Source organism: Cloeon dipterum, chromosome 1 (genome assembly GCF_949628265.1).
Source record: "Cloeon dipterum chromosome 1, ieCloDipt1.1, whole genome shotgun sequence".
NCBI classification, from domain to species: domain Eukaryota; kingdom Metazoa; phylum Arthropoda; class Insecta; order Ephemeroptera; family Baetidae; genus Cloeon; species Cloeon dipterum.
The window spans coordinates 25,480,167-25,495,090 of NC_088786.1; the positions used below are offsets into that span (position 1 = coordinate 25,480,167).

A 14,924-nucleotide genomic window follows, 5' to 3' on the forward strand; every position below is an offset into this window, starting at 1 on the left:
ATACACTGTTAAATAAATTGGGAAAAACTAAAAATATTATTACTTTGCTCATGCTTGTTTGCTTGCTTTCCCGTTTTTAATCTACCACCGAGCAAACAAAAACCAATTTTGCGTTTCAAAAACTAATTTTTACCAGCTCGTTGCTAAATAAAGCTCCGCGCGTATGAAAAGGGCCTATTTCTACAAAATCGTAATTATCCGCCCTTTCAAAACCCCCCGAAACACTTTGATGTTAATTCTTTTGACTACTCTTCGCTCACGGGAGTAATGAAAGCGTCCCTCTTTGGCGGAATTAAGCTTTTCAGGCGCAAACACGAGTGAAAAATTGACTGAAAATCTCAAGTGTGCAAGCTCACGCACGTCAGCGCATGTTTCACAGTGTCTGGCTCTTTATTCCGGGCCAGGCGGAGCCCAATTAGTCCGTGCTCTGCGAGTTTGGAGACTTTCGACAGCCACCATGAGGCTGGCTGGCAGGCTGGCTGTTGTTTCTGCATCGCGTAGTAGTGGTGCGTAATTAAAAGGTTCAGCAAGCTCTCAGAGAGTGTCTACTGGGGTTTCGCCGTCGGCTCGGCAGCAGCCGGCTGCTCGATGGAATTATTTCATTAGCCGCCGCTACGTCGGCTCACAAAAGAGCAGCTCCCACTGAGCCAATAAAAACAAATCGCGGCAGCCTCTTCATCATTTTGATATGGCCACTCGCGCTTGTAAAACTGCGCGAAACCTGCCTCGTTATTTTCCGATCGCCTCTGAGGCACGCCGACAATTAATCCGCCGCTTCTTCGAAATAGGGAGCGAGCGCTCTAAGTAAGTTTCCAAAGTTGCTGAATTAATTATGTGCCAATTAAGATCGTTTGATGCGCCTCAAAGACCTATTTGCGGCACGACAAAGGAAAATTGTGTGTTTAATTTTGATAAACGTTGCGAAATTGAAGAGAGTAGCAGACTCGGGCGTCGTAAAAAGTCAAATGTCGTCGGCGAGCTTTGACAGTTCACTTCAGCTCAAAACTATAAAGCATTTCTAACGTCCTTTTAGACGTCGTAAAGTTAAATTTAACGCTCCGCAGGGTGCTGCTGGCTGTTTATTTTGGCCAAGTTTAACGATGTAAGCGTATAAAATTCGCTTTTTCAATAAATCTCGGATATCAAGGAAGCGGCAGGGCGCTGATAGCTCGCATCATGACATAAAGAGTGGTCAAAGTTGCGAAATTGCCTGCCGGGGGTCTTCCCTTAAAAATCCGCCCGGCTTCCAGCGGCATCGTGCATAATCTGTGCCGCCGACAAAAGAGCGGGCTCGGAACTCGTTTGCCCGCTCGTCGACTTTTATAAGCCTTTCACGGCGCAAGTTAATGAGCCGCGCAGCCTTTTTGCACATCCGCGGAAACAACGCCACCCCGCTGCAGCAAATGATGAAAAGTTTTTTTGCCTGCGTGTTGGTTCGCGACCACCAAGGGTTATTTTCTCGTATTCCAGCGTGACAGCCGCGCGCGGTTGTTTGCAAGCCGCACGCGTTGATGGAGTACGCGCCAGCGCTTGCTCCGGGTGATTTCGTCTTTGCACTGGCTTGACTGACACCTGACGTGAGCAAATCTACGCAGCTCATGCGAAAAAGCTCTATTTACGCATCTGCCTCGACGGCATTCTCTCCGTCGGCTTTTCTACCTCGCATATTGTTGATGAAAATGGAAGCCATTTTCGCAATTCGCACAGTTCACGCGTTTGAAAATGTTTACCTTCCTCTGGGGTTTGCGTTTCTCTTTCGAGAGATGAGTGCCGGATAAGGGGCAATTATTTTTTGTTTGAAACACGAACGCGCTGAAAAAGTGACCCGAGGTTGCGCTGCAAGTTAACACCAATGCGTCATTTGACAAAAGAATTTTCGCAATTCTGCGAGCAATATCAGGGAAAAAACCAATATCTCAATAATCTCCTGCTCCTCCTGCGAGCAAACAAAATCCCGTCGAGCTCTCGGCGCAATATAATGATGATGTCGTCAGACACGCCATTATTTTTAATTAAAAATGGGAAAAGCGATATTTGGGGCTCCGACTCGTCAGCCGCAATGCAAACTCACACACCTGGCATCTTGACATTGTAATTAACGAGCGCTTTTAATGTTCCGACCGTAAAATGAAATAAAGAGTGCTGACATTGTGTTCTTTCTCGTCAATTAATTTGCTAGGTCGCTGCGATGTACACGCATCATGCTGCACATAAATCTGTTCGTCTCGTTCGCAACCAACAACGCGCTGTGGATCCTGTGGTACCGACTGGTAGTCGAGCAACCATCCGTGTTATCAGATAATGAGGTTAGTGTCGCGAGATTGATACTTTTATTGCAGCAGTACAAACACACCGACGACGCGTCTTCTCGTTTTCGCCCGCCAACTCTCACAAACAAAGGCAAACAACACTAAATTAAACGCTGGCATTTTGTAAATGGAAAATAAGATTTTATAACCAGTCGTAAATTATCATGCTCTCTCGTTGATTCTCCCATGCAGCGTTGGAGTTGTGTAATCTCTTTAATGCGCACGTCCTCTCGCTTGCCCAGAAGCACCAAATTTTTCGCCCTCGGTTAAAGGGGATGCATTTGCCAGCATTTCACGCAGTTACGCCCGATGCCTATTGCCACTCGCGAATTGTTTTAGATTGGGCTGTGAGAGTGCTTTCATTCGAGCTTTGGTGTCGAAACTTTTTTTCCTCCCTCGAATCATGCAAAAAAGCCATCAACTTTGTCAAGGCTGAAGCATTCCCACTATTCCCACGGCTCCGAGCCCCCGTCCATCTCTTCTCTCCCTCGGAATTGCATTTTGATAGAATACCCCTCACAATCTGTCTTCCTTCCGCGGCACTCGGCGCCGCAAAATTTCTCCCAGCCGCTCCACATCCTCGCAGCCCATTTTTTTCACGCATTCAAATTTGTTCGCTGATGTTATATTGATCCCGTTGACGCCGCTCTCCATGAATCTGGTTGGCAGGTCGGATGTGCCCTTCTGCACGTCAGCCTGCACTACTTCCTGCTCTCCAACTACTTCTGGATGTTCTGCGAGGGCTTCTACTTGCACATCCTGCTGGTCGCCACTTTCACCTCCGAGGACAAGCTCAAAAAGTGGCTCTACCTATGCGGCTGGGGCCTGCCGGCAATCGTCGTGGTCCTCTACACCATCCTCCGGCTGACCGACAACGACCCCCAAGAAACCTCAGAGTACGAGAATCGATAGGAAAAGTTGGCGTCACTCGCCCGTGAAATATACACTCCAGGCCCTCCTCGAACGCATCAATTCTGTTTAAAACATTATCCCAAACGCTCCCTCTTCCCCAGACGCGTTTCTTGAGGGCAAACATCAATGCCAGATTTCCCTTTTCATGTGCTTCGTCCCTTTGGCGCCAATTTCAGACCATTTTTCGCAAACAAAGGAGCGTTTTTCCGTCCGCCTTTGATCTTGTGCGAGAAATTACAGTAAACGAATATCTCAGCGCGGCTTGCGCCACTTTCGCAAAAAAATTGCGTTTTCGTATTTATTTAGCACCACAGGGTGTGCTCCGTCATGTGGGCTCGCGCTCAGACAAAGACCGGAACTTTTCGCTCTCGTTGGATGGAGGGAGGAGCTTGTTCATAATTTTTCTTGTCACGTCGCGAGTCTCTTAGATATATCTTTCTTGATATAAGACTTATAACTCGACTGCTGCCGGGCGGGCCTACATTCCAGATTAAAATTTTCTCATTTCCTCCGTATTTTACATTAAAGTCAATATATGATGTAAAGCTAACGACGTTACAATCAAAGCACACGAACATAACCCCTTATTTGACTGAATTTTCACTGTCCCCGAACATATCTCCACCCAAATCACTTTAAACATTTCCACATCACAGAGACCGAATAATCATATCGCATAAAATTAAAATAACAGACGGTTAAAGAATATCCAAAATATCAATAGTCGAAATAACATAAATTATTTATATTTTGCACAACTGTCTACGTTCATTGCCAATGATCTATATTTTGTTGAGCGGATTTTCAGAGTTCAAAAATATTTCAAATTCAAATCAATTTTCCGTGACTTAAATAACAAATAAAAGTACATTCAAAAATTCACTTTCACTTATTTTGAAAGTTTTTAGCATACAATTTTATCAGTCAGTTACAAAATTGCATTTTTAGTAGTGATCAACTTTTTACGTTCACTTTCTATATATAAAAAACGTAACTTTCAGCAGAAGTGTGAAAACTTTCGAATTAAGAGGCTTTTACCCGTTATGCCCAGGTGCTGGATCCACGAGAGCAAGTTCAACTGGGTGCTGGTGGTGCCCGTGTGTCTGTCGCTGGCCGCCAGCTTCACCTTTCTGTGCAACATAGTGCGCGTGCTGATCGTGAAACTGCGCGCCGGGCCGCACGTCGGCAGCGGCCCGTCGCCGTCAGCCCTGCAGGCCGTCAGGGCCACCCTGCTGCTGCTGCCGCTGCTTGGGCTGCACTACCTGATCACGCCCTTCCGTCCGGAAAGCGCTTCGCACCCACTGCTTAAGACCTACGAAGCTCTCTCTGCTATCTTCACCTCTTTCCAGGTCAGCCGCGCCCCGCCAAATTCATGACCACCCAACCCTCACACTCCGTTTGCCTTTTTTTGTTGCAGGGCCTTTGCGTGGCTTTCCTCTTCTGCTTCTGCAACGGCGAGGTAAGGGAAATCGGCGTTTAGCGTGGCTCTTGGGGGAAATGGACGGTGAAAAATTGGCCGAGCAAAAGTCTGAATCGAAAAAAGGCGTTCCAACCGAGCGAACACCAGCCCTTTTAGTTTGACAACGGCCTCAGACCTCTTGTAACCCTCTCATGCACATTATGAAAGAAGATAACAGCATTGTTGAATTCCAATTTCTCAACGTTGATAGGTTAAATTAGGAACAGGGCAGTCGCTTGACCTTACAATTAGTGACGTCATTATTGCTGATCGCATTATTTGCCTTTAACAATTAGTGACAAATACGAGGCACCATAACAAAAATCTGAAGATGACCAAATAGAGGCTGGAAAACTACGATTTTTATGAGGTGATTAGGTTTTCCCCCTTATTTTCCGGCTAAAGCCAAATTAATTAAAAATGCTTGAAATAAATAAGCATTTAAAAATCTAAAAATGACCGAGCACAATGATACCAAAGTACACATAAAAAATTATTTAAATTTTGATTTGCGATTTGCGAAGGGGATGATAAAAATGTATTCACAAGAAAATCTGATTAAAATACGAATTAACGCACTGATGACGTCACTATGAAGATGTATTTTCAAGGTGAGATTGTCTTTCTCCGTTAATAAATTACTCAGCAACGTGCGAGATCCGATTTGGTTGCTTGAGACGCATTTTTTATTCATATTTTCCCCCCGGCTTGAAAGCGAGGTTATTTTTCAACGTTCATGTCCTTTAAGTTGCAAGAGTGCGGCGTTTTATCCCGTTTTTATGGCGCAAAATTCCTCATTGGGCCGAATGCTTGTCGTGCGGCGGCGAACCCACGCTTGATTAACGAGCGTCTGCGCTGGACAACATTATATAGCCTCTTTCGCTTTCCGCAATTAAATAAAGAACTTTAACAACTCGATCTAAATTCAGGACTCGCGTGTGGTCGGTCGAACGCGCATGAATAATTTCAAACCAGGGAGCCGCGTCAAGAATGATCAAGGGGTTAGCCGCGCCTGAAAGATTGTTATTCTAATTTTTCTTAACTGAATTTAAATTTTGCCGATATTCCACCCTGCATATGCGGGTTCGTAAATAAACCCAGCTTCACGCACCATTAGACATTGTTTATGAGCACGTTGTCTGCTTCTCTCGTCTCTATCGGACACCAGAAATAAATCATAAATGTTGAGGCCGTTTTATCTATTAATAGTGCCGAGCCTAAATTGAGCAAAAGGCAAATTTGAAGCTGTTGTCCGATTGATTCAGCTTTGGAGAAGTTACAATTTTCCAGTTGATCGGATTTCCAATCAAATTCTAATCAAACCGTGAATAAAATGCTAAATGGAATACGAATGAGCTAAAATAAACAATGCAATTCAATGCTTTGCCTACGATTAAACTATGGAAACCATCTACCACTTAAATTGCAACTCTGATAAAATACATTTAAATGTTTTCCCACCTAACTATTTAAATAGGTCACATCCAATTAGTCGGCCTTCTGCGATATTTATTGATCTTTGCTCCCAGGTCACGAGTTTGATTATCCTTTGAATACCAAGAAGCCGGCAAACCAATTACTTTCTGCACTTCAATTACACAAAAATCCATCAGGCGGCAGCCGTTAAAAAGCAAACGCGCGCGCCTTTGAATCGATACGAGCCGAATTCATTGTCTTGCTGCATAATCTTGAGATGGAAAATGTCTCAAAAAGGCAGTGCTCGTATCATCCGTGGAACGATAGACAATCGATACGAAAGAGAAAGAGCAAGTAGCAAAGTTTACCGACGCCGCGAGTGCGTCGAGTGTGTATGTTTGTGGAAAAAAAACGCGGCTGCGGGCGGTGGAACGTGGCCGATCCGAGCAGCAGCGATAGCATCTTTTGCCGAAGCAAAGTAATCTCGGACGAGTCCGTGAACCTGGTGGGCCGTGCAATTTGCCAAACAATAAACGTGGGAATCGGCCGTCCATCCGTTCATTCGTCCTCTGACCTGGCGCCAATCACTTGCCGCCGACGCAATTTGGCCGATCAAGCGCTCCGGGTCCTTCAATCTAGCCTCCTGTCCGCTGTCACTCTTTGTTTTCTTCCGCACCCGTTGCGTCTCCCTCGGCAGCCACTAATTCGATTCCGAATGTCAGGTAATCACCCAAATCAAGCGCAAATGGAACCTGCACATGGCGCAGTTCAGGCCGAGGGCGAGTTCTTTCACGGCGGCCACCACAGTCACGGTAAGCCGATTTCCTGCCGACTTCTTCCTCTTCTATCCTATCGGACAGCAACTACTCCTGCTAAATTGTCCAAAACAAAACTCTAATCGCCTCCTTCCGACTGTTCACTAACATAAAAGGAAAGAACATTCTGAAAAATGTGAGTGTCTCCATGAACAAACTCTACCAGTTTTTGTGTGCTCGAAATTTACTAGGCATTTCATGGCGGACGGTCCAAAAAGTACGACCCCCGCCTTGCCATATTCATTTTATGACATTTATATTTAGCAAGCTTTCTTTCGAACTTGTATACCATTGATAGAAGAGTCTTACATTTTTCTTAATTTCACCACCAGACTGTTTGCATGTTTCACTCGTAATTTTTCTTTTTTAAAAAGCTTTTCTTTGATTTGCCACTCGTTCCTTTAATCAAATTCCTGCGAGGCAGCACTTTTGAAAGCTTTTCTTTGAAGACGAAGATCTAACGCATTCACTGTGTATATATTCTATACCTTTCCACTTTTCCTTTGCCGTATTAAAAGCGGCGAGTGGTGGTGAAAGGAGCAATCTCGAAGAAGCAGTCACCGCTTGTGCGACGTCAAGATAATATATAATTTTTGTATTAGATAGCAGTGGACGTCTCGAGCGCTGATCGTCGTTTTGCTTCTTGCTTGCCAGTTTTCTGCAGACGTATTAAAAATTCGGGATTGGAAAAATATTTGCTTTTAACCAATAGCCGTAGAAGTAAATTAGTTCTGCTTGCAATAATTCGTTTAATCAAATCTCAAGGCTTTTAACTAAAGTAAGGAAAATGTTTTTATAAACTCACAAAATTATATATTAAGCTAGCTAAACTCTACCAGGTTTGATATCAGCATGGGTGGCAGAAGGGAAAAATATAAGAGAAAGATTATTTTAACACATTATCCACTTTTCTGTGAAACAAAACCGTAAAATTAGCTTCAAAGGACCCTGAATCTTTGTATGATTGTATATTCTCACAATTAGTAATTTTATTAATGTATCACTGTTAAAGTCAATAAAAATACATAGGAGAAACGAGAAAGGGCGACACTTCAGGCAAACAAGTTAGCTAAGACCCTGTCCAGGAGGACAAAGCCGAAGTGGGCCCAGACCTGTTACTGAAAATGATTTACTAATATTAAATGCAATTATATATTGCTGAGCAAGGAAACTTAAGCTTCGAATTTTTTTAATATTACCGCTTCACCCTCCGTGAGACGAAAAACCTCATCCTTAAAAATTCACTACTTCCATTATTTGAAGTAGCAATTTCAAAGAGTGGAACTTAAGATGGGAAAATTTATCGTGTACGTGCCTTGCCTGTTTATACTGTACTGCTGGTGAGGCTATAGAGGCTGAAACAGCTGCTGTTCTCTATGTGTGCTATAATATTAATTCTCTTTAATAATTTACTTTTGCCGCCCACTCTGATTTCAAAAATAAATAAATTGAGAAAGGCTGATTGTTATTTTTTTAGTTTTTATTGAAACCTTTGGAGTTTTTTCATTATTCCAAATTTCGGAGTTGATAATTTTTCCATCCCTAAATTAAGTAACCAAAACAGCCCCTTAGTTCTTTATTTCAATTCCTTTTTTTGTCCTAACATACACTCACAATGCCAACACAGCAAACCGCTCTGTAAAAATGACACAAACACAAACACCGTCGCCTGCTTTTATTGCTGAAGTATAGCTGGCAAAACTTTTCCCGCAGTTCATCCGGTCGACCGCCGCACCGCTGCCTGGCGAGGAAAAGGTGTAGACGTGAAGCTCAATAGCCGCGATCGGGTGGCCAATTAGCGCGAGGGCGACAACGCAGGGAAGCAAGAAAAGAAGACTAAACGTACCCTTAAATATAATATATAAACCGCATCATGCACAAATCACACGGGGAGAGAGTGGACCAAACAAAGTATTTGACCGTTTGTCAGTCCAAAGGAGACACTCGTCTCGTTCTTGTTTCGTTGTGCATATATTGCATACCCTTATTGTGTAGTGTTTAGATTCGCTGCCTCTGGAATTGACGGGAATTCCACGTCTCTCTCGTCCCCCAAGCGAGCACTCTCTTTCGACGTTGTATATTTTTGTCGCAAAAAGAATGAATATATATTACATGTAAATGTGTGGCACAAAACCCATATACACGCAAGATTACTGCTGCTGCTGCTGTTGTGCTCGCGTAAAATAAATAAGTATATGTATACACGGAAATAAAGCGACGAGGCGCGCTCCTGCGCCAGGTCGAATGTTGTGTGCTTAGAGTCTATTAAGTGTCATGGATGTGTCTGCTCTCCTCCTATTCCATGTACCAAAAATCAACAGGCTGAGCCGCAGGAAAGAATAATTTATGTATTTATCTGTATACACGGCACGCATCTATATCTCCGATACATGACGAACAGTATTACTATTATTGTAAAAAATAAATATAAAAGAGCCATGTTGTGTTGTGTAAACGGAAAACAGAGAGATGAAATAAAAATCGAGAGAATGAAACAGCTCGAGTGGAAAACACAAAAACTCGTCATTTTCTTTTTATTTATTGTTTTTCCAAGTGACATAAATATAGAGTATGGTAATTCGCTACATTGCAAAATTATAGTTATAATAGTCGTAATTAATGTAATATCCTTATTAATTTAACATGTGTGTGTGTGTTCACCTATACTTGAAATTATACGTAATAAGTAATTACTCTTGAATATAAGGTTTAGTTACTTTCCTCCCGTCTCGATTTGTTCCTTTTTTTAGTTAATTCACTTAATTTTTCGTCTAGTGCACTTCTTACAATTATTAATGTGGTGTGTGAAAGAGCTGCCCTATTTGATTTTTTCCTCTATTTTATACTTAAACCGTTTTATTAATATATTTTTTTCTGTCATCTTGTCATTCACATTTAGAAAAATCTGCTGCTTCACAAAAATCCGCCATTTATATTAAAAATTAGAAAAATTATCATATGCGATTTTGACATTGTGTCTTCACTTTAGTTCTCAAAGATGCCTAAGTAAATTGCCCAAGAGATATAGGTATCTTCGCGATCTAAAGTTTTGTAATTTGATTTAAGGCTCAATCGAAGCACATTGGCAACTTTGTTTCACTCTCGTCGCTTCGATTTTCTCTTTGCAGTTGCAAACGTGTTTCTCATCAGTGTTTCTCTTTTATTATCATTACAAGTTCGTAACCTTAAAAACTAAATGAGATTTCATTCAACAATAGAATCATCATTGATTTTTCTTTGAGAGAACGTCTTGTGTGTGTTTACGAAAAAGAAACGATAGAGATATTTCGGTGATCTGAGTGAGTCACGTTCTGTTCGTCAATCATCTTACACGGTATAAATATATAGTATAACTATAGGAGATAATACTCGTCTGTAGGTTTTGGAACGAAATAAATGACGAAAAATGAGGAAACAAAATCGACAGTCAGTACTGCGTAGTAAAACAGGCACCCTTCCATCTTGGAAATGATAATAAAAAACAGAATCCTCTCGCTTGGCTTTTTGTGTTTTGTGTGTGTGTGTTTGTGTGAGTTGTGTGTTAACTCTACTTTTACTGAAGAGGTTTTTTTAAACATCGTACGTGAGTGTGTGTGTTTTTAGATTCTACATCCATTATTCATATTTGAAGAGGTACGGTGTGCTATTATTTTACTTTAAAGTACTGCTTGCTGCTTGTGATGTTGAGATGATTTCGTTCAGAAATTTATACAATCCTTCGAGTCCGGTGTGTAAGTGAGTTGTTTCTCGTTAATTAGTTCTACACTTTCGAAATGATTTCTACACGGAAAGGTCGTCTGCGAATCGGATGCTGCTAGTACATTATTCCTCGTCGACGTCGTGTGAGAGAGTGTGTGTGTGTGTGAGTTGTGTGTGACACATGCATGAGAACAATTAAGAGCAAGAGTATTATTACACCTCGATATTATATAAACTTATTCTAAAAATAATTATCTTGTATCACTTTAGGGTCATTTTCGCAAATAAATGCCAGATAACATCAAATTTCTATCACAGATTCACAGAAAAGTAACACATGTAATATATTTATGACAGTTATCTTCATTGTCTCTTAATTAAAAAACGCAGTTTCTCGTTTAAAACAAAATAGATATATATGTATGCTGAGAGATGAAGAGAAATCACATGTACAATTGTAATTCAACTCTGTGTTTTAAGATTATACTTAAAATCTATCATTAACACTGCCCAAAGTATATTTATATTGAACCTTTCAAAATTAAGAGGATTTTGTCTCAACAGTCGATGCTTGTTTGTTTTAATTAAGATCTATAAAACGCAAACGCAGTATCTACTTATGCTATTAATTAATTAATTAAAGGAACCAATTTTCAATGGCAAAATCAATGGATTAATGTGATTAGTTCTTAAAAATGAGATTAGAAATACGCAGCAAGAATAATAATTGTAATATTTAGTAATATAAATAGCCTCCTCTGAGGACGACCGAAAAAAGAATGCTGGCAAAATAAAATGTTCAAAAACACGCAACGATCTCTATGCTGTCAACAAAATATATAATATATACGAACTACCTACATAGTTTAAGTTTCTCATCTTTTTTCCATTTATAGTTACATTTGATGGAAATATTAACATTTAGCTTTACTTTATAATATTCATGTTGATTTGACCATTAAGTTTTTCTGTTCAATCTCTTTCTTCTATAAAATTAGTGTGTATGCAGTACAAAAGAAATCGCACTTTATAGCCCAGACATCTTTTTCATCACCGTTTCAGTATTGATTAATTAAATTTACATCCATTTCATGTTGAAAGAGTTTCATTTCCTCGACGGGAAAAAGTGTGTGAGTGTGTGTGTGTTGTTGTCATCGTAGTATTAGTAGTAGTAGTAGTGTGTGTAGTGTGAGGCTTTCAGCCTCCGCGCCTAAGTTAGTTAATACTTGTTTTCTGTTTGATCTCCTATAATCGTTCACAGTACAAAATTAAATGGCATCAGGACGAAAGACCCTTTTGAATCAAGTGACATGAAGCGACAGTGCTTTTTGCTCTTCGAGCGCCAACTCACTTTTGCTCGCAGCCGAAAGGCTTTTTTTATAATCCGCCCAGAAGGCTTTCCGAGCCGCCGCTGGCAAAACGGCACCAAAACCCGCTCAACTCCGCGCCGGATCAACTCGTAGGTGTGTGGGTGGGGAAATTGGAAACAAAAACGATCGGTTCAAGTAAAGCTATCGACCCTGGGCACAGGTTTTCACTCGTCAAACGGAACCGAATTCGAAAATGAAAGGTTTGGTGCCGTCGTCCCAGCGCCAACTCCTGCCTCGCCCCGGTGGAGGGGTCAGTTGTTGTTGTTGTTGTTGCTGCTGCTGGGCGGCTGCTGCTGCTGCTGGTCGTTGTCGTTGGCTGGCCACGCGTCGGGGGCGGCGGCGTAGACGACGGGGGCGGCCTGCTGGTGCACCACCGCCGCTTCAAGCTGCTGCGAGGAATCCAACTTGGCCGCCGAATGTTTGCTGACGAGGCTGTGCAGGCGGGCCATTTGCGGCGCCGGCGGCAGTTCCACCGGTATGTGGTAGTATTTGCAAAGGGCGCGCGTGCACCGGCCGCTCACGTCATCGCGACAGACAGTAACGTGGTTGTCCACCACCTCCACATTACCTGCAAGCCAACCGCCAAGCTTAGTCGCACGCGTCACCGCTCGACATACGTTAAAGGCGCCGCGCGACTCCCGTTCGCCGCACTCTCTCGGTCAATATGTTTGCCTTTTGCCCTCGATAACCTAGATATCGCTTTTCCTGCACCGCGCTCGCTGTCAAAGGCCAGTTATTGCTCTATTGCCTTCAGTAACGTTCCTGCACTCGCGCGGACAAGGCTGAAATAACTTTCTGTGTTTGTTTCTCTCTGTTTGAACTAGAAATAATCAGATCAATATACAGAGAAATGATTTAAAACATAATCGATTTCATTTCTCAAATCTCTGGAGAATGTCTTAAAATATCTCTCCAACCTTTTGCTGCCAAATTTATTTAATTAACTTTTACGGTTTATAGAAGAATAAGGTTGAATTTTGTTTTTTCAGATGATAAAGAAAAATAAGTCTCCCCCTGTCATTACTTTGAGTGGAATAATACAGGCCGACTGCTGAAAATGATTACGATGCTGGCTTAAGTGAGCAGTTATATTTTTTAAATACATAAAACAAAATTAACAAGAAGCAACAAATAATTATTAAAAGATTTTGCTGATTTTCCCAAATATTTACTTCAATTTGGCAATTTTTTCATTGCAGATCTCAACGAGGTCTATCTAACCTTTTTATCGCAAGGAAATTATTTTTGGTAAAATATAATTATAATTCCAGTAGGGAGACATTTGGAATGCATCTTAACTTTGCAACTACTGTATAAAAAATTTCGCAGTTCCATGGATAAATTTTGGGACGAAGTCAATCTTTGAGGATTATTGGTTTCTGCAATAACAAGGTTTTCCTGGAGTTTTCTCTCTAACCGCATGATCATCTCTAAAAAAATATATAAATCGAGAACTTCTAGGAAAGGTCTTAAATTAATATCTGGCTATCAAAAAATACGAAGCTCCCTATAAAATTAAATTTCATTTTTTTCTAGAAGAAAAATTACTTTCAGGTTGAGCTTTTACTAACCTATGCTCAGTACATCCCGTAAGCTAAACTCACCAGGTCCCAATAACACCGCCAAGATGATAACATGGGGCCCGAGTTTGGCCTTCTATTCGCCTCCCCACACCGGTGACTTTTATTGAAACGTCAGAAAATCATTCCTAAATGTGCTGAAAAGGGGCAAAAACCAGCTACTGGCGAGTCAGTACCGGTGCGCCTTCCAGCCCGTTGAACTGTTTTAAGCATTTCGAGTAACTAAACTCACCACCTTTTGCAATGCGAGCCAACGGCCAGAAAAGATTGAATTCATATTTCCTTTTATTTTAGGATTTTCTTTGTTTGCGGTAAATGAAAGAAACATTATGATCCCAGATTTTTTCATGTATCGAAATTAACCAAGGTGTCGCTGAATGCGTTACTTTAAGGATGCGATAAAATTCTTGTTCATTTTTTTATTAATATCAGAATGTCGATTCTAAATTATAAAAAAAATCATGAAATTTTAATTTAAGATATTGATTGTTCGTAAAGCATCTAAGCATATAACGGGGCCTAAGGCGAGGAAGTCCCGTTGGTCGTAAATTTGTCAGCTGATTGTGAGGTGGAAAACTTTTTATTTCGCGTTTATTGTTTTTTCACTCTCCGCGACCTGCCACTTGAGCTTTAACGAGACACGTATGCGCCAGGCAATTAGCCCGCAAAGAAAACTGTGTCTTTTGCGAGAGTGTGTGAGGCCTCAAGTTTGTCTCGAGCGGCAATTAAGTTTTCATGGGCAGTTTGAAAGTGACCCCGGGCCAAGCGGATTAGAACGGCACTAAGTGAGTGAAAGGGAGAACGTTCCGAGAGGGAAAAACGAGCAGCAGAAGCTGGACGGATTACGCGGGCGGAGAACGCAAAAACGACGCCCACGCCAGGTGAATATTTCATGCGGCGCTCAAACTTGTAGACGGTTCGATATTATAGGCAACCAGTTGAGCACCAACACCGTGCGGGTTGCATACCTCCGAATCAAAGGGATCGGTTTGCGGCCCGCGACGCTGATCGGAGCGAACAATTGACAAAGAGAGAGGGCGAACGCTTCGCCGGGCACTGATTGCTGTTAACGTTGTTCGCGCTAAACTTACTCTCTGTGAGATGAACAAACTTGCAGGCCGGTCTCTTGCAACAATTTCGACTAAAATCTTGGCAAACCGGGAGGGTGTCCAGCAACTACAATCAAAACATGAAAACCCCCTCATCAATACCCTTGCAAGCCGCAGCACATTGGTTTTGGAACCACTGAGAGACAGAAGAGCATCAAACACAAGATCAGTGCGGCAAACACACTCCAACCAAAAATTAATTAATATTCACTGCGTTTCCAATTAGAGTGAGCTCATAATGGAGGTGGTGGTGTT

At 41.9% G+C, this 14,924-nt stretch overlaps 2 protein-coding genes across 9 annotated transcripts in view; one reads left to right on the plus strand and one right to left on the minus strand.

The window, feature by feature from the left end:
- Dh31-R (Diuretic hormone 31 Receptor) overlaps positions 1-9,818 on the plus strand; it is a 29,448-nt gene extending 19,630 nt beyond the window's left edge. For 6 of the 7 annotated variants that reach the window (XM_065476153.1, XM_065476156.1, XM_065476152.1 and 3 more), the window contains exons 6-11: positions 2,180-2,306; positions 2,979-3,205; positions 4,273-4,570; positions 4,639-4,680; positions 6,819-6,908; positions 8,625-9,818. In XM_065476153.1, coding sequence (XP_065332225.1) covers positions 2,180-2,306; positions 2,979-3,205; positions 4,273-4,570; positions 4,639-4,680; positions 6,819-6,908; positions 8,625-8,672 — 832 coding nt within the window. In that variant the 3' untranslated portion in view covers positions 8,673-9,818. Of the gene's footprint in view, positions 1-2,179; positions 2,307-2,978; positions 3,206-4,272; positions 4,571-4,638; positions 4,681-6,818; positions 6,909-7,027; positions 7,048-8,624 lie in introns of all 7 variants that reach the window. The other variant, XM_065476158.1, reaches the window with a different exon arrangement.
- mbl (muscleblind) overlaps positions 9,416-14,924 on the minus strand; it is a 28,370-nt gene continuing 22,861 nt past the window's right edge. Inside the window, exons 9-10 of one of the 2 annotated variants that reach the window (XM_065476149.1) lie at positions 14,652-14,736; positions 9,416-12,548 (exon numbers count right to left, since the gene is read on the minus strand). In XM_065476149.1, the coding sequence (XP_065332221.1) occupies positions 12,232-12,548; positions 14,652-14,736 (402 nt within the window). In that variant the 3' untranslated portion in view covers positions 9,416-12,231. The remainder of the gene's footprint in view (positions 12,549-14,651; positions 14,737-14,924) is intronic. The other variant, XR_010574115.1, reaches the window with a different exon arrangement.